The sequence below is a fragment of the Polyodon spathula genome, chromosome 13 (genome assembly GCF_017654505.1).
Source record: "Polyodon spathula isolate WHYD16114869_AA chromosome 13, ASM1765450v1, whole genome shotgun sequence".
Lineage (NCBI taxonomy): Eukaryota > Metazoa > Chordata > Actinopteri > Acipenseriformes > Polyodontidae > Polyodon > Polyodon spathula.
The window spans coordinates 41,284,866-41,304,043 of NC_054546.1; the positions used below are offsets into that span (position 1 = coordinate 41,284,866).

At 41.3% G+C, this 19,178-nt stretch overlaps 1 protein-coding gene across 1 annotated transcript in view; it reads left to right on the forward strand.

Annotated features, from left to right (window-relative positions):
* Positions 1-18,814, forward strand: part of hydin (HYDIN axonemal central pair apparatus protein) — a 76,113-nt gene extending 57,299 nt beyond the window's left edge. The window contains exons 53-85 of the mRNA XM_041268928.1: positions 31-130; positions 403-502; positions 667-835; positions 1,006-1,247; positions 1,598-1,703; positions 2,060-2,264; positions 2,989-3,224; positions 3,511-3,662; positions 4,156-4,351; positions 4,648-4,759; positions 5,044-5,298; positions 5,674-5,819; positions 5,908-6,126; positions 6,311-6,471; positions 6,644-6,756; positions 6,895-7,120; positions 7,266-7,487; positions 7,767-7,905; positions 8,250-8,415; positions 8,794-8,941; positions 9,364-9,571; positions 9,901-10,122; positions 10,313-10,476; positions 11,547-11,745; positions 12,077-12,235; positions 12,657-12,937; positions 13,389-13,608; positions 14,014-14,226; positions 14,456-14,619; positions 14,910-15,060; positions 15,303-15,533; positions 15,857-16,081; positions 16,307-18,814. Of these exons, the coding sequence (XP_041124862.1) occupies positions 31-130; positions 403-502; positions 667-835; positions 1,006-1,247; positions 1,598-1,703; positions 2,060-2,264; positions 2,989-3,224; positions 3,511-3,662; positions 4,156-4,351; positions 4,648-4,759; positions 5,044-5,298; positions 5,674-5,819; positions 5,908-6,126; positions 6,311-6,471; positions 6,644-6,756; positions 6,895-7,120; positions 7,266-7,487; positions 7,767-7,905; positions 8,250-8,415; positions 8,794-8,941; positions 9,364-9,571; positions 9,901-10,122; positions 10,313-10,476; positions 11,547-11,745; positions 12,077-12,235; positions 12,657-12,937; positions 13,389-13,608; positions 14,014-14,226; positions 14,456-14,619; positions 14,910-15,060; positions 15,303-15,533; positions 15,857-16,081; positions 16,307-16,789 (6,333 nt within the window). The 3' untranslated portion in view covers positions 16,790-18,814. The remainder of the gene's footprint in view (positions 1-30; positions 131-402; positions 503-666; positions 836-1,005; positions 1,248-1,597; positions 1,704-2,059; positions 2,265-2,988; positions 3,225-3,510; positions 3,663-4,155; positions 4,352-4,647; positions 4,760-5,043; positions 5,299-5,673; positions 5,820-5,907; positions 6,127-6,310; positions 6,472-6,643; positions 6,757-6,894; positions 7,121-7,265; positions 7,488-7,766; positions 7,906-8,249; positions 8,416-8,793; positions 8,942-9,363; positions 9,572-9,900; positions 10,123-10,312; positions 10,477-11,546; positions 11,746-12,076; positions 12,236-12,656; positions 12,938-13,388; positions 13,609-14,013; positions 14,227-14,455; positions 14,620-14,909; positions 15,061-15,302; positions 15,534-15,856; positions 16,082-16,306) is intronic.
* Positions 18,815-19,178: the final 364 nt, after the last annotated feature.

The following is a 19,178-nucleotide window of genomic DNA, read 5'->3' on the forward strand; positions in this document are numbered from 1 at the left end:
ATTTTATTTTATTTTTTTCCTGATTCCCAGGTGTCAGATGTGGAAAACATTCTTGGTATCGTTCATACAGAAAACATCCAGATCCATGCGGAGGCCTATGATGTGGCGTTGGACCTGAGCTTCCCCAGAGGTACGCTTTCGGGCAAAATCCTTGTACAGAAGGAATTCAGCTTGGTTGTTCTTGGTTTTAAATAGAGCCATGACATTGTGAAGTAAATTCCAAATGAGTTGGTCCGGTAATAGATCAATAAATATCACAAAATGTTTATGCTATTTTATAAAGTTTGAGTACTACCTTCAATATGCAGATATGCACCTAGTTTATTAAAGTATGTTTTTCGGAGAAGTTGAAAGTAAAGAAGTTTGTATCTTGTAATTATCTTATCCTTTCTTATTGTTCAGGTACTGATGGTGGCCTTGACTTTGGGGTTATCAAAGTAGCAGAAGAAGCAAAGCTGACTGTCTCTCTGAAGAATAAAGGCAAATATGAGATTGCGTACAGGTAGGATCAGAACAAATGCAGTGCCAGTCAAGCAATATTACCTTTGTGAGATTTGCAAGAAGCACATAACACAGAAATAAAAGGTAGTGTTTAAATATGTGTGGTACAAACAGATGGTACCTCACTGTATTGTGATGTTGTGTTCGGCATGCCTTGTTTTTCAGTTTTACTCTGGAGGCCACAGAACCTGACATGCCTGACCTGCACTCTCTGTTCACCATCCAACCCCACAAGGGGACTCTGAATCCCAGTGATCGCCCCATGCAGGTCCAGATCCTCTTCCGATCTCGCAAGGAGGTGGTGATTAAAGACCAGGCCATCTTGCGCTGCAAGGTATAGTTCAGTGCAACTGTGCATCACACGTTTACTGTTTTTATTCACCATGTTGTACCCTTTTTTCAGACAGTAATAAAAATGTAACAGATTTGCAAGGCGTCCAGAAGCCAGCAGTGGTGCAGAATATATGCATATAGAACTAATGCACATTTTATGGTTTCACCCAGGTGATTGAGCCGAATGTGTCTGAAGGGGGAGAGACCATAGCCTGCATTCCAGTAAAGGTCTCCATTCGTTCTCTGTTCAGCAAGTACAGCTTCGTACCGGGTAATGACCTCAACTTCGGGGCCATCGTGTTTGGCATCCATAAAATCCGCACTTTCACCATCGAAAACAAGGGGGAATTCGAAATAAAATACACCATCTTCAAAATGATGAAGGAGCTGCCCATGCTTACACAGAAGAAAGGGTAAGTAACTCTATGTTTCAGAAAGGATCCCTACTTTTTGCAGGGCACTATCATGGCTAAAACATGTTCCTTCTTCTAATAGCTTGAAATACATCTGCAAGAAGCTGGCAAGAAAAAAAATAGTGCTGCCATTTTTTTTGGTACACAAATTCTTTAAAAAAACAAAATGCATATATAATTGAAGGCGGTCCATACTTGTTTGTAAATCAATTAGGTATTCGATATTAATAATACTAATCAAAAGAAATGGAGCTGAACATAGAATGAGCTAATCCAGTAAATTTATCATGCTAAAATCTTTTTGGTAACGTTGCCATGATGTTGCTGGTCTTTGTTGATTCCTCCTTCAGTGGTCCTGCCAAGCGCAACCGTTCTTGTGAGGACGCCCCTGGGAAATTGCTCAGCAAAGCCAGGCGCAGCGATTCCATCCAGAAGGATATGGGCATCACTCCTCAAGTGGGTACTGACTTAACGAAGGTCACTGGGGAAAACGGCCCCACTTTCATTGCAGTGAATTCTTTTAATCTTTGTACAGTGTAAACCCAAGATCATTATACTCATTATACTGGTATTACTCAATATTGCTATTACTGGAATTACTCATTATAATATATAATTATATAAATAAAGCTTCACTTAATTTTACCAGCATATACCAGTGCTTTTAACCCTTCCAGTCCTGAATTATTTTATTTTACATATATTTATACACTACCTCAGACTTTAAAGAAAAAGGTCACAGTACACGGTTTGCATGTTCTGTAAGTAGTTTGTCATACGAGACATTGTAATATTTGCCTCTGTTTCCACAGGCCCGGTTCACTGTGGGGGTGTTCACTGTCTCCCCAGGGTTCGGAACCCTGGCCCCTGGGGGTCACCAGGTCATAACAGTGGACTGTGCGGCAGACCAGGCTGGGAAGTGCGAGGAGTTTGTGGCCATTGACATCTCTGACCGAGACCCTGAGGACCAGCCACGTGGGATAGCCTATAGGCTTGTGGCTGAGGCCTGCATACAGAGTAGGTGTGAAATGAGAGTCCTCACCAAAACATAAGGGAGCAGAGCATGCTTATAAAACCTGTATACGAACCTCTCTATAAGCAGTGGTTGGTGAGTGACAGCTATTGGTTGTGTGTTTTGGTGTATTGGAAAATGTGCTTTTCATTCAGCATCTTGACTTGAAGAATAATGCTCATGTACATGCTGAATCATAGGATGACTTGTGCTGTCTAAAGCCTTCACTTTCCCCTGATTGCAGGCACAATTGAGCACATCTGGGATGAGTTAGGATGGAGGCTTCTGTGTTAAGAGAATTGGTGGAAATATTTTCACAGCTGGGTGACAGGGTCCAATATGATGGACTGTATCTACAGCTATGGCCAAAGGTTTTACATCATCCTATAGAATTAACTCATTTTGCTTCAGAAAGTCGAATGAAACCTGCAATAATGTTGCGTTAACATATTGAATTGCATAACGCTTTGTAGTTTTCAATAAAGGTACTTAATGAAAAACTAACAAAAATGGAAAAGTGTGACATTTTGAAATCTAACATGAAATACTGTACTATTATGGCTTCCAGTAGACGTTTGCGATATTATTTTGTAGTTTCTTTGATTACATGATGTTAAATAAAATATCTAAATCTCAATCCTAAAAATCTAGGTGATGCAAAACTTTTGGCCATAGCTGTACATGTAATTTCCATTGCTGTTTCACCTTTGTTTCTGTATTGGCTCCTAGGCATTGTGACGAATGACATAGCCTCCATTTTTGAGGAGCACAGGATCTGCAAGAACATCAACCTTTATCAGTCCTTGCAGACTATGGACTGCGGTGGGATCTTTGTGGAGGATGAAAACAAGTTTCTGTTCAACAATGTCCTGGTGGGGCGGCAGGTCAAAGCGCGGTTTAAAATCATCAACACGGGAAAAGTGCATTGCGACCTGTCCTTGACAGTGAAACCTGTATCTAGCAAGGTAGGGTTTATGAAAAAAGTGACTACTAACACCATTGTTGTCATGCACTTATTTTCTGCATCCGTTGTATTGCTAATCGGATTTTGTGATCTTGCACATATACCATAACAATATAACATTTCTGCTTGAGAAACACACTAAAGAAAGTAGCACAGAGAAATGTTTCATATTTATTTAATAGATTATACATTCCTTTCCATGACAGATGATCAGATTTTTTATTTTTTTTTTAAAAGATTACTAAATGTTCCTTTTGCAGAAGATATGAACAGATTATTTCTTTTAGGCTGCTGCTCGTATCACTGAAGTATTTGAAGTGGAACCCACGCGAATGAGTGTCCCGAGTCACTCACATTCATTTGCTGTGGTGACGTTCAACCCGCAAACCATGCAGAACTACCAGTGCATATTTGAAGCTGCCGTTGAAGGATTCACAAGGTATCCCGAAAGGCATGTCTCAAAACTATCATTTGTTTTCAGTCCATCAAACAATCAAAACCAAATCCAGTTGCCTCCATGCTACTACCAAGAATAATACAGTAGTAAAAAACTCTGTTGTATTCAAACTGACTGAATGTGTTAGCTCTTTCCCATATACTTCCCTCTGTTGCTCACTATAAAGGCGAATATTTTTTAATACAACAGACTTCTTTTAAATGTGTTGATACTAACTACCTCCAACAAGGAATGGGAATTATTACTTAATAGAGAGTAAGTTACTACGTTGTCTGTAGCGTTTTCCTTATTTTAAAAGAGCTGTCACCTTGTGCAGTGGAGGGGATTTGAAAGTTTGCTATGCACACTTTTTCAGTAGAAGTGCCTCTGGATGATTGTACTGTGTATGGTTGGAAAGTATTGCTGTTCATTAGTGAGGCATAGCAAATATATTTGGAGTTGTATTGATGTGCAGCACAGTCCATGTGTCTTTTAGTTCCGGCTCTCCTACCAAGACAAAGTCATTGATGTTCGATATAGCAGGGGACGGGAACCTTCCTCGAGTGACTGTACTTCGCCCTTCACTGCGGAACGAGAAAGGAAACCCACTGCTGATATTCAGGCGCCTGCTGCTGGGGTGCTCTGAGAAACTGCCTCTCGTCCTGAAGAACGAAAGCAATGTCCCTGCCCAGGTGAGAGGAACAGCAGCCCTTTCACCATGAGAGGGATTGGGTTACAACGTTACTTTTTGTTTATATTGTGAAGTTTAGGGATATTGCAAAACCTTTTAGTAAATAAATTGGTCATTTAAATTGAAAAGCACCAGTATAAACTGTTATTGTTTCTTGCTGGTTCTTTAAATTATATGATTATTTTACAGTACATTATAGAATACAAAAAATGTTAAAAGCAATCATAGACTAACCTGTGAGGCTAACTAACATATAAGCCAGTCCAATGTCAGCCAGCTGGTGATGTTCTTTTGTAGGTTAACATTGACCTGCTGGATGAGCATGGAGCATTCACTCTGCAAGCAGCTCCAAACACCCACTGTTCCTACATATCCCAGTCCAGGAAGGAGGATGACAGAATCGTGTCAGGTAAGAGTGTTCCTAAACCAACATTTACCCTGCCATTAGCCCAATTGAGATGCCAAACCTCAGGGTTTATTCAGCTGATCTAGAAGTTAATGGGTCTCAGTAATCGTTGTTTAATTCATCAAAGCAGATCCTTCCCTGGTCTTTTTTTTTTTTAACAGAAAAAAACACTAAAGAGCCTCAGTTGCACTGTTCAGTGTTTGCTTTTCATCATGTACATTTTCAGACAGGGTGGGTAATAGCATTGCGAGCTGTTCTGTACTAATTGTTTTTGCTGTTTTTGTCAGGGAGAAATGCACACACATCCTCGCTCATCCTGAGCCCTGGGCAATCTGCAGAGTTTGGGCTTCTGTTCAGCCCTTTGGCAGTTCAGCGCTACAAAGTGACCCTGCGTCTCCTGGTGGTCGACAACAAGTATGAAGAGACCATCGTCCAGCTGTTAGGAGAGGGATATCAGGATGAAATCACCCTGGATAACATCCACAAAGCTGGACAGACCTGGGACATTCCAGAGTTATTGATAGACCAGGACACAGAGGAAGGTAAGAGAAACAGTGAGTTCACAGCTGTGAATGAATGATGGGGATTCAGCAGTGATGCTGTGTGGCCTATATGGGCAAATACCTGTGTTTGATTAAAGCATACAAATCTGTATAGAAGTAAGTGAGAGCGGCAGAATACGTGATGCCTCATACAATGTGTATCACAGCCACAACTGCATAAATAATTAAAATAAGAATATCAGAACATCTTTGAGTTCCTGCCGCAATAACTGGACAAACACATACAAATCTATAAGTAATTTTATTTGTGCATAATATTCACAAATTAAGAAAACAAACACTGGACAATACAAACGTCCTCTGCCTCCTCCCCTGAGTAGTGGTATGACACTATACTTACCTGTTCTATTTCAGCAAACCATTCAGAACACGTTTACTTGGGATACTGTCACATTGGGAGAGCCTATCAGGAGACCTTCACTATGACCAATCACAGCAACGCAGACGCAGTGCGGTTCGAGTGGCCTGCGGACAGCTCACAGCTCAAGTTCTCCCCACAGGTTCTTTTGGCTGTTCATATTTTACTTGATGTTTTCAAACTTCTATTTTGCAATGCTTTATATTACATTTTTGTATACTCTTGCTTAGGTTGGACATCTCCATTCTGGCTGTGCAAAGGATATCACTATGACATTTCGGACTGAGACTCCGGTAACCCTCAGAGCTCAGCTAGTGAAGTGTAAGATCTCTAAGATATCCTTCCAGCAGCCTGTGGACCAGGTGCCAGACTGGGACAATAGACAGCGTACAGTTAAATGGGTGGACATCGGGAGACAAGCAGCAACACACAGGCCTGCCAAGAAAAAGGTAACCTCTTTTCTATCTGTCTATCTATCTATCTATCTATATTGCTGACATTTTTCATTTGGTACCAGGATTAGTGTCTACTTATATAAATGTAATATTTCTTGGATGGGAGGGAGTGATGTGAACAATAGAGCGCTCCAGGTTTTATTTTGGTGACTGTGTCTCTTAACTGGCTGTACCTCAGGTGATCGAGACTGACCCAGAGCCTGCGCACACTGTGCTGGAGAACACGACTCGGGAGCTGGCTCTGCGAGTCAGTGCTATCGCTGATTACGCCCAGTTCGAATGCAAAGCTGAAGCCATCCGCTTTAAAGACACCCTCCTCTTCCAGACTAGAGTCTTTGAGTGAGTGTGTGGCCATTGTATTATTATTATTATTATTATTATTATTATTATTATTATTATTATTATTATTATTATTATTATCAAGTTATACCGTATTTCTCATCTACTGTTGAATACATTTGTTCAAGCTGTAGAGCATGGCAGTGTATAATTATTTTTTTTTCTCTTATAGATTCCAGATGATGAATAAAGGCAGTGTTCAGCTGGAGTTCTCCTGGCAGGTGTTAATGGAGAGCTATGGAAAGGGGGTCAGCTTCTCTGAGAAGCATACAAACTTACCAGAAGGTGAAGGACATTATCAGGCCTTTACAAAACTTAAATACCATTTACTCTAATTCATAAGTTATATGTTTGATTAACAAATACACTAACGAAGGTCACTAACGAAGTTTGAGTAGTCTGAACCAGAAAGTCTTTCCCCAGGTCAGGGCAATGGCACTCAGCCATTGAGTCGCTCAGGAAGTCGCTCAGGGAGCCGGCCAGTGAGCTCTTTGGAAAGTGTCTCACCCCTCCTCGCCGGGGACCCCGATCTGCCTCCCTTCACTGTGGAACCCAGCATTGGCATAATAGCAGCCAAGAAGAAGCAGGTCTTCCTGATCAAATTCTCCCCTCTGGAGGTGGCTGAGTTTGAGGGGCGGCTAGTCTGCAGGTCAGTTTCCACATGGCGCTTTATCAGGAAAATGTCTCGTTCAGACGGATCCTGATTTTTTTTTTTTTTTTTTTTAAGAGACCAGAACGTTCTCCATTCACACCATTTAAGCCTCAGTCTTGTACGTTGTGATGTTGTGTTTCAGTATACCCAACCTGAAGGATGACCAGGGCCCAACCATGGCTGTAAAGGGCCGGAGCCTCCTCCCTTTCTGCCACTTTGACCTTGTGGACTCTGATTACATCAGCAGTAACCAGAGAGACCCTGAGCTTAGGGGCCCCCGTGGGGCACCTCCTAGGGCCACACTTGACCCTAACACCAGGGTCATCGAGTTCTTCTCTGTCGGACTCAACACAACCATCACTAGGTACTCCAACACTTCCTTCACACATATAACATAACGCAGCATCATTCCATAGAGACATGCTCTCCTGATTCAGTACTTCTTTGTAATATTACTAATACTACGGTTTCTTTTTTTTATGATGATTGAGTGTTGAAGCAACAATTTGACATGTGACTGAAAACAATGTGGTCCCTCTCCGTACCATTCCGTACTGTTAGTTAGTATTGTGCTTGTTGGTTAGTAACCTGTACCGCAGCTCTGTTCCAAAAAAAGCCTTATTAGCACTCCTGTCTCTACCAGAACCTTCGACATCATGAACCCTACCAACGCAGCCTACTCATTCCAGTGGCGGTGCGACGATCCAGCGGATCTGAGGTTGCAGCCTGTGTTCCGGTGCCTGACAGAAAAGGGCACCATCAGGGCAGGCAAGAAAGTGGAGGTGTGTGCATGTTTGTCCGAGTTCTTCCACATTGTATTGCTCAATAGTTAATCAAAATAGCCTCTCAATCTTATAATGTTTGCTAAAAATAAAAACTGATCACATTATTTAAATGAATGTCAGTGTAATTAAGAAAACTTTGCTAGGATTTGAACCTTTGACTCCCAGTTATCCGCTCAAACTACTGGGCTGCCTATTAGCAATTATCACAGCATGTTAATAGGACGATCTGTGTTGTGAAAAGGAAGAAGCAGCTCAGAAAAAACAAAATCTAAATTTAATTTAGTTTAGCATTTAATTCACACATGTGAAGCCCTGGTTTTCATGACCTGTTCTTGTGTTAGAACACCTTTGAGTTTCTGCCGCAACAACTGGACACCGCAGAGTCTTTCTGGACCTTCCTGATTCCGGAACATAACATTGCTGTGCCTTTCCTGCTGGTGGGCCATGCAAGAGAGCCATCCGTGTACTTGGACCGATCCTACCTCAACTACAGATCTCTCCTTATTGGTAAGCTACACATTTTAATCACAGCCCTCTTAGATCAACCTTTAGGTACAGTAGATACCTTTGGACAGTGCAACACCTTAATCTCCATATTGTCCATGCAATTGTAATAAAATGTCTGATGCCACCCCATTCTATATCCTTGGATACAGTTTATTCCAAATGATGTCACCATGCTGCTGTGAGTGTCTACCATTCTTCTAGAAGAGGCAAAGAAATGTGCCCCTAGCTTGTCTTTATATTGAGCTTGATTGAGCTTGTCTTTATATTCCTCTTCACTGTTGTCATCCAGTGTATGTTTGACAAAAACAAAATGAAGTGCTTCCTGTCTAATCTAATCATCCTTTAAATTTCCTTTCTAAACCTTATCATCATTTGCAGGTCTAGATGCCCATGAGACTGTGTACATAGTAAACAGTGAAGAAACAGCATTCAGCTTTTCATTCAGAGAGACCTCCCGGCACTCAGAGGGGTTCCAGGACAGTCTCACCTTGCAGCCAATGGAGGGTGTAGTGCCTCCTAAGAGCAGGTATAAAGGAGGTGGCTAGGGAACGCTGATTGTGCATCTTAGTATTCCTTTCTTGAAAAGTTGTATTCTTTCATGATGTTAAGCGTTTGTAATTGGTGCTGGATTGATAGCACTTTAGACCTAATACCTCTGTATACCCATAAAACAGGCTTCTCCAATAACTGTCTTGCCAATGCGCATCCTTTCAGTACACCCATTCTAAGGAGGGAAAGGCTAGTTTATTTTCTATGTCCAAGCAGTCATCAGGATGTCTGAAAACCTGGACTGAATTGCGGAAGTGACACCAGGCTAAAGAATTCACTTATTCTGCCTGTTCATATCATATTATTATTATTATTATTATTATTATTATTATTATTATTATTATTATTATTTAAACAAAGCTCAAGGAAGGTGCATCACAAATTCTCACTATTGCCCAGGGTCCCGGTGGTAATCTCCTTTAACCCAACACACGAAGGCAAGGTGAACATTAACCTGATGTGTGACGTGAAGGGAAAAACCTTTCCTTTGACCATGAATGTGAAGGTGGACAGCTACTCCATGAACGCCAGTCTTCAATATGAGAAGACAGAGGGGGAATTGACCCAGTGCAGCCTGGACAAGGTCAATGAGATCAACTTCCAGCAGGTAAAGGATTGAGCCACAGACAGCCTCAGTATCATACACACATACCAAGCGGTTTCTGAATGAAGTCCACAGTAATGTGACAGCATGGGTATCGAAAGGATGTTAGAATAAAGTTTCATTTCAGATGCAGCATATACAGCAACATGAGCACTAACCCAACATGAGCACAAGGGCAGAAGTGTCTCAAATAAATGTTTATGTTAAACTTTTAAAATAGCCAGCCTTTTTTTATTGACAGCACTGCGCACTAGCTTTGTTATTAATTAATAATAACATAAAAGACGTTTTGACTAAAGTGTTTGTTTCATTACCTTAACCCTAAACTGCAGGTGGAGCTGAATGAGAAGGCGTATTGTAATTTCCTTGTCTCCAACACTGGCAAGTTCATCCTGGGCTTCCAGTGGGAGCTCTGGGGACCAAAGGAGTTGCTGCAATTCCTGAAGGTGGTTCCAGAGAACGGCAGTGTGGTGGTCGGCCAGCAGACTCGATCCACGCTCTATTTCTACCCCCAGCAGAGGTGTGTGCTGAAGGACGTCGGGCTCAAGCTCAAGGTATAACAGCACTGCGGGAAATTGGGATGCAGGGTGGTAACTGGTGCTATCATACTGCAGAGAAGGTCACATCTAATAACGCAATCATGTGCTTTGTGCCACATGTTGCAGTCATGCTGCTTTAGCCACCAGTGGTAACAGTAGCCTTTATGAGCTGTTTACTCATGTCCTGCCTCATGTCTCCTTGCAGATAAAGAACGGCCCTACATTTAACTGCATGCTGGCTGGTTCAGCTGTACCTCCTGGTGTCCATTTCTCATTCACCAAACACAACTTTGGGATGAATTTCATCGCTGGTCTGGTTCCCTGCTCACAGAAACTCATCATCACCAACAAGGGGGAGAAAGAGGCCAGGTAATGCTCAAAACACTGTTAAAGCAGGTTATAGTGAAATTGAATTGCTCATCTATCTGAAACATGCTTGAGAAGATGTAGGAGTACCAACTACAAAAAAAGTGTGCAGTAAAGGTATGTGATAACCTATTGGGATATATATAATATATATTATATATTATATATATTTATATATTATATATAATATATATAGATATATGATAATATAATTGATATACAAATTGATAACGTACAATCATTGTAGAATATTGTTAAGTTTGCAGTAGTAACACCCCGAAGCAGGTGAAGTGTTCTCTAAGACAAAGCTGATCACCGGACACAATATGAATCAATAAATAAGTGCATATGTATTACTTGTCATGACACACATGCATCAACATATGAAATGAACAGAATAAGTAAGAGAAAAGCAATAGGCAAGTGTATTTTACTAAAATATAATAATAAACTGTCAAACTAAATTAACCCAGCACCCATACGCATGTAAAAAGATCTAGATTAATCATGAGCATGTGCAATATTCAAGACATGCACAAAATTATTTAACAGAATGGTGAAGCATCTAACCAGAACGGGAAACACCAAATTGCTTGGCAAGTTGTGTCAGGTTTTTTTTCAAGATCAGCAGTGTGTCAATGATAAACGGTGGCGGTTCTGGAATGATTTAATAAACCAGTCAGTGTGCCTCAAGACACTCTCGTGATAACAAGTCACTTTTGAAAAGATTGAATAAACCATTTGAATTTATGTTTGATGATAAGGAGTTATCAGGTTATAAAACAGTACAGTATCAGTTAGCAACGAATCGCTATCGGTTCCAAAAAGGTGTTTTTTAAACAAAGTTCCTGTTCCTTTAAGCAGAGCATTTAAAAGGGAAAAATGTGTTTCACCACAAGGGTGTTCCCTAAGCCGAAGCGTTCTCTTAGGAGGTGTTCCTATACGCTGAGACTACTATATATGGAAATCTATTACGTTACCTTTTTAATGTAAAATGAGATATCCATAGTAAAAAATAAACAAAAAAAACACTGTGAGCCTAGTGTAATTAAAGAGACCCCCCTTATCCACAGCATTCAGTGTTTGTTCACCAATACTGCTTACCTGGTAGTGGGGCTTCTGTCTGAAGTGCTGCCCCCTGGAGGAGTGGTGGAAGTACCGATAACCTTCTACCCCAAAGAAGCCATCAAGTACCAGGAGAGGGTCACCTTTGAGATCAATGGGTTCACCAGGCAGAGCGTGGAGATCCTGGGTCAGGGCATTGAGATGAAGGTGAGAAGACTTCCACACTGGGGAACAAATTAACAACTACTCTCAGTCACTTACAATGGTCTAACAATGGCTTATTTCTATACATTTTACATCATGTTTGATTGGGAAATATTTACCTGGGTATAGTCAGATGTATTTTATGAGTAAATATCTGTTTCTTGGTTATACAGTATATTTCTGGTAACAGTAAATAAATACATAAATCTGTATTCCCCTTTTTAAATAATGCTGTCAAAAACCTATTTTGCTAAAATACAGTTGATAGGACTCAACAAGCCCAATGCCTTTTTATTGCTGATGGCCCATCCCTCCACTTTCTCTTTTCACTCAGGTTGAACTTGGGGACCCGAGACAGAAGGTGGTGAATCTTGGGGCTTTGCGAGTCGGGCAGACAGTGAAGAGATTGATTCCTCTGGTCAACAACAGCCATGTCCCCTTGACCTTTAACCTGGTTGTGAACCCTAACCAAGAGGCATTGATGGACCCTAAGGTACAAGATACAGTCGTCTTTAGAGCTTTGAGGCTAGGTACATACGCTGCTTCATCTGTGGAACTGGAAAAGAAAATAGAAGTCATTATTTATGTTACTTCTTAATGATTTCTACATTTTCAATGAATCTCACCCTGTGTTGATGGAGCACCTTCTCTCAATTCCTCTGTCTGTCTGTCCACATGTCTGTTTGATTAGGTGGGTAGTGAGATAGGTTGATGAATAGATGGCTTAAATAATAATTCATTGATTGACTGCCCTTTGGAAAACTTGCTCAGATCAAGCACCTCTGATTTTGCATACCAGTAAAACTTTTTGCACTCAGGATGTTACTCGCCAAAACAAATTCATTATCATTAATTCATTTAAAAAACAAGAAAACCTGCATCACCATTTTTAAACAAATCTACGTTTACTGCAGGTGTTCAGCATCAGTCCCCAGGGAGAGGTGACTCTTAAGGCCAGTGGGGGGCGCTGTCTTGTGGAAGTGGTGTTTTCCCCAAAACGCAGAGTGCCCCCCTTCACAGAGGAAGGGATGGTGGAATGGTGCGGGACGTCCCGCTCGCTGTTCATGCTGCGTGGGTGCTGCCAGGCGCTGGAGATTAGCTTGGATCAGGACTACATCCCTTTCGGGGCAGTGATCATGAACAGCCAGGCTTCCCGCAGGATTCTGATGCAAAATACAGGAGACATCGGAGCCAGGTAGAGACTGTTGTACAGTACATTGAAAAAGTAAAAAACGTTTTGGCACTAGAATAAGTAAAACTTTCATCTGCATTTTATCTTCTGATTCTGCCAGTAGATCTCCAATCCCATGGTATAACTCGGAGCTTTGGACCCGAGGAGCTTTTGTTTAGCCAAACTTTAATTTACACACGTTTATAATCAGAGAAAAAGGATATATTAATTATGCTGAAAAAAAACATTCTGTGAGGTTGAGTGTGTCCTGTGTCTGTGAGCATGTGCTATAGAGACTACATTGACATAATAGATCAAATGATGACGTTTCAATCAACAAATTTAGAAATCAAGTACATGGCTTAAAATGCATAGAATATAGAATTGAAATGTCATGTGTCAAGTTACCAAACATCTTGTGTCAAGTGAACGTCACAAACTTCAGATCTGTTTCCCGTTATCTTCTTTTGTTCAGCTTTAAGTGGGATGTGCAGAAATTTGCCCCTGACTTCTCAATCAGTCCGGTGGGAGGGTACATTTCCCCTGGAATGGAGGTGACCTTCGATTTGATCTTCAGCCCCCTCAAGCTGAGCCAGGACATCCGCTATGACAACCTGAGCTGCTACATCGAGGGAGGCAAGCCCCTCAAACTAACCCTGACTGGATCCTGTGTGATGGCACCAATAACCAAGGAGGTGAGCAGTTCTACACAACACCTGAGAATCAAATGTAGCACAGAGAACTGTCTAATAATAAAGCACTCTTTTGCAATGTCCATTTAATCACATAATCTTAAATGTCTGCTGGTATACTAAGCAAAAAAATGTACTGTTTGTCTTTCATTGCTAAAGTCGATGGAGTTGTTTAGAAGATTAAAAAAAAAATGTTTTATTGGATTTTGCAACACAAATTATATTAAAGTCAAAATTACATTAAAGTTAACATAGATTTTCAGGTATTATTCCCATGATACTCCACCTGAAATCCTACGAATGGGTGGCTGTGATATATTTTTTGACAGTGGTTTAAAGAGCCACTGGAGGATTTCGAGTGCTGGTTTACACTGCTCTTTGGTCTGACTGTCCAATTCTTTCTCCCAGGTGGTGAATTTTGTGTGCCAGGTCCGCACCCGGCAGTCCCAGGCGATCCTCCTGCAGAACAAAACGAACCAGCTGTGGAACCTGCGTCCAGTCATAGAGGGGGAGCAATGGAGCGGGCCGCCCTCTTTTGTTGTTGAGCCGCACCAACAGAACAAGCCCTACGAGATTACATACAGACCACTTACCATGACCCTTGATGGGAAGAAACATCAGGTAACGGGACATGTACCAGCTCCAGCACAAAGCTTGACCGTTCAATGACAAACAAACTACAATATAACTTGGAATGTTTTAGGGCTGTTATGCACACAGAAGATTATACGCCTTAAAGAGAAGCATGAAAATTCTTGTATCATTTTCTGTTTCAGTTATCACATCTCGGTGGCTTTTGTACACCACTGTGGCCTCATTAGAGCTGTGTTTGTGTTTCCCCCCCCACCAGGGCTCAATTTTCTTTGCCTTCCCCGATGGTACAGGACTGATCTATTTGTTGCAAGGCATTGCTGAACCGCCAAAGTCATCTGGCAACATCACCCGTGAGGTGCCCAGCAAGACATCCTACACTGAGCTCCTTCCCATTAGCAACTGGCTCCCCAAACCACAGCGGTAAGGTTGTGGGGGGAGATATGTTGAGAGGACAACAGGATTTCATGTAATGCTTTTAACATATCAAGCAGACCTTTTTTTATTGCTTTGTACAGTTCAGCTTTTGTTATTTTCGGTCTGACACAGACTTTCTGAACAATAATGGATTGGCAGAGTTTATTTTAGTGAATGAAACACACACATGCCTACTAAATGTACGCTGAGCTACTGAGCACCCCACAAGTGACTTGTCTGGCTGATCTCTGCATATTGTATTACAATAGTATGTGTTTTTTCTGTACCCCTTCCAGGTTCCATGTTATAGTAGAATTGATCAAGCCTGATAAACTGGACTGTACAACTCTCCTAAAGGGCCTCGACTACATTGAGGTCCCCGCTTTATCCAAGAGGGACTACAAGCTCAACTTCTTCTCATACAAGGAGGGGCAGTTCAGTGCCAAGGTGGGAATCGGGGGTTGGTGGGGTTTTTATCTTGGTAAAACGAATGAAGCTTCCAAGTGCATTCTTTTAAAGAAAAAGATTTCATTATATTGAGCATGCATTTTCACGATGGGCATTTGCAATGGTACTTTCATTTGTGTTCTTTTTAGGTCAAAGCACTCATTCTAAAATATTAAAGGTCAGGACGCGGTTACTAATTCATTGGGGATCCTATCATGACTTTTCTTTCCTTGGCTTCCAAGGTCACTTTCCGTAACGAGACAACCCAGGAGTATCTGTACTATAGTGTCAACTTCAAGGCCACACCCCCTGGTATAATTAGTACCATTGAGATGACATCACCGGTGCGCCAGTGCACGTCAGCCGTTGTTAAAGTGGACAACCCGCTGCTTATACCAGTCACCTTTACTACTGACTGTAAACTCCAAGACATCAACATCCCAACACATCTGACAGTTCCAGCCCAGTCAGAGGTAGGAGCACACGAAGAACCACATTCGACCTGTAAACTACAGACCAATTACTCTGCTAGCAGAGTCTGGTGCTGATTCAGGATTTAATCAGGGGCAGAACTTAATACCAGCACCTTTAAATTGATAAACCTGCTTTTACGTGCTATACATCAATGTATTCATTTTGCTACACGGGTCAGTTAATCACCTCCTAAGTGCGTCAGTAAATACCGACAGGATTATTGCAAATTATTTAGATCAGTCACTATTAATGTAATTAAAATAGAGAACTAAATAGCATTCTGAAGTAGCATTCACATTGCGCTGACCCAATACCTTTCCAGGGCACTCTGATGTTTGAGTTCCAGCCTCTGAAATCGGGTGAAACCACGGGCCGGCTGACCCTGCAGCAGCATGACCTGGGCTTCTTCCAGTACGAGCTGGTCCTGAAGGCCCTGCCCGCCGGACCGGAGAAGCCAATGTACTTCCGCACCACGCTGGGCAGCAGCCACGCAATCAACGCCAAGTTTATCAACTTCTGTAGGATAAAGACTGAGTACACCTGCAAGGTAAGAGGAGAGAGGGAGAGGAAAAGAACAGCAGCCCGCCCATTTTTATTTTGATTGTATTCACATTGTTTCTGTAATACTTAAACAGCATATCTGAATAGGCTAAAAAGCAACATTCATTTTAAAATGAAAATAAAACTAAATGAAAGCAAGTGAATACTTGAATTCTTACAGAAATTTATAATCCACCTAATCCACTGTAATTCTTACCCTTTCCTCTTTCAGATCGACAGTCCTGACTTCCACCTGGAAAAGACCATTAGCGTGGCTCCAGGGTCCCAGGGGGGCACGGAGGTCAGTGTGGAGGTGATCTTCGAGCCCAGCCAGCTTGGGGAAACCCGGGGGGTCCTGAGTATCTCCTCTCCTGTCGGAGGAGATTACACCATCCCGCTGTACGGGACCTGCGGCCCTCCCAAAGCACAGGGCCCCTTCCCTATCCGGGCTGGCTCCACCACCTCCATCCCCTTCAAGAACGTCTTCCTTCAGACCACAGCCTTCTCCTTCCAGGTAGACAACCCAGCCTTCACGGTGAAGCCTCTGGAAACTGTCCGTTCCAAGAAGACCCACAGCGTGATCGTCTCCTTCGAGGGCAACCCCACCGGTGCCAAGACACCCATTAGCGGAAAAATGACCGTGTCCTGCCCTCGCTCCGAGGGGACTGGCCAGAGCATCAGCTGGGTGTATTACTTAAAGGGAGTCACTGTTTAACATGTCTTATGGCACTAATGTTGTAGTATTGCACCTAATGTTACTACATCTCAGGTAAGGTAGTCCTAATTGTTTATTCAATTTCTCTTTTTTTTATTCAAACAGGACCTAAATATTAAATTTAAGACATACTGTAATCCAAGTTAAATACATATATTGTTGAGGACCAAAATGTGTACTATAAGGGGGACCCAATGTATCACAATAGATTGCAGGTTCACATTACTATGATTTTACATAGAATTTCTGAATTGGTTAATTGTGTGTAACATGTATGACCATTTTGACCTGAATTCCAATCTTAGTTTAAGTAAATGCAGTACTGCATTGTGAACAAATATTTAGTTTCACATTTTTAAACATTTTGTGGCCCTTTGCTAAATGTCTAGATACTGTAGGTACACGTGCTATATTTATATTTATATTTTTGTGTTGGTAAAGGTATTTTTCACATTGTAGTATGTACAACCAGGGCATGTTAATGGTATTGCTTCTTCTTTTATGTGCATTTCACTGAATTAATAACAAATTAAATATTAATTGCAGCATCTAAAGGAATCTGTGTTCTCCTTTTTGAGAGACCTCTGGATGACAGCGGCATCCTTCCCAGTCCTTAGAAACTCGAACCTACATGGAACTAGATAAGACTGGGTCTATATTAATCATCAACAGTGGTGCTCCCATAAAACTCATAAATTGTCTCTATAAATTGTCTCTATCTCTGTACTATTTCCATTTCATGTGGTAATGTTAATTAGGGGGTCAGTAGATCACTCATACGCAGAGCTGCAATAATATCGTGTTAAAGGGCACTAGTGTATAGATCTGTTGCTGTTTACATCATTAAAATGAATCCCCATGATTTATCAATGGCTGAGCTGGAGATCCTAACTAACAGCAATAGAGTCTATTAGTGTTCACCTTTTAACCACACTAGTGTCTGATGCTGTTTGAGCTTCGGTATCAAACAGCATTAGCATACTTTCATGTCCTGCAAGTAATGATCTGTGTAAGGGCTCTTTTACATTGTACAGTATGTATTTCAGTAGTAAAGGTAAAAGTGTTTAACACACAAATATCCAGCCTCCATGGTATTGTAAGATGGACTTGAAACACTTGATCCTGGATCTTGCTATTGTTGTGTAGAGGGCTGCCCTTGCAATCTGCGTCAGGTGTAATTCCCGTTTTAACAGGTGTCTTGTATAAATGTTTGTGCCACTAGGTGGCAGCTTATCCCTAAAGGAATTTGTATGCGTTCCTAGTGGAAGGGTACTACACCTGTACTTGCACACTGAGCAGACTTTTCATAGTTGTTCTGGATGGGCATTCGAGGCATTTACAGCTTTAGGAATTGATTTTTTAAATTGTGATTCACTGCATTTATTCAAGGTTTTATTACTTTTGAGACTTTTATTTCTTTCCCCCACTATAAAAGTGATGATGTGATCGAGGGAGCCTTTAATTAGATTTTCTATCAGCAAGGAACGTTATAGCCTTTTAACAGTGTGCAATTCAAGGTTTTCATTTACTAGGGTTGGTCTTTTCAGAGATATACCGTTCCAGTGATCTACAGTTCCTAGTGACTGGAGATGGACCATGACGTTGCCCACAGAGTGAAAGCACTTACTCTATCAGTGAGGCATCTGGCAGTATTCAAATTGATTAGTTCACTGATTTCCCCCCAAAACAAAACTCGCTCCCCTTATCCACTATATTGATTTTTTAACTTTCTAAAAGCAATTGGTGATTCTGCAAATGACCGCTATTGTGACACTTAAGAGAATGCATTTTACTGTTTTTAACACACTGTTAAATAAACACTAGGATACAAACTGAGATGCTGTGGTTTAGTTAACTACCATCAGCACAGTGGTGTTCCAGTGACAAATGCCACTAGTTGGAGGTCAGTATTTATGTTGAGCTGAAGAGATATTGTTGTTTGACTGTACTGATTGCTGTCATTCTAATACATGTTTTTGGTTTGTTTTGTTTTTGATGCTAATCAGTCAAGTCTCTTGGAATAAAAGTTTCATCTGAGCAACGTGGTGACAGATTCTGTTTTACTGCAAACACTGACAGTGCACATTTTAAACGAGAAAATAAAATGCTTCCGGAATTCATCTGGGAATCATTTTGCTAAAGGCTCATTTAAGGCATCATTTGGAGCGATAAATCTCCATTGTTATAATCCTTAATGAACCCTGCAACTCTCCTCAGAAGAAACGTACTGCAGTTGTTTTGTCTTTCAGGCACCTCGTATCCAGCAGTACAGTATGTGCTTATAGGAACCCAACGTATACTAATGCAATCTGCTTTCTTTTGATCTGCAGCTCTCAAGTCTCATTTCTGTCCTTGTTTCACTTACAAAACAACAAGATTAAAGTGTGAA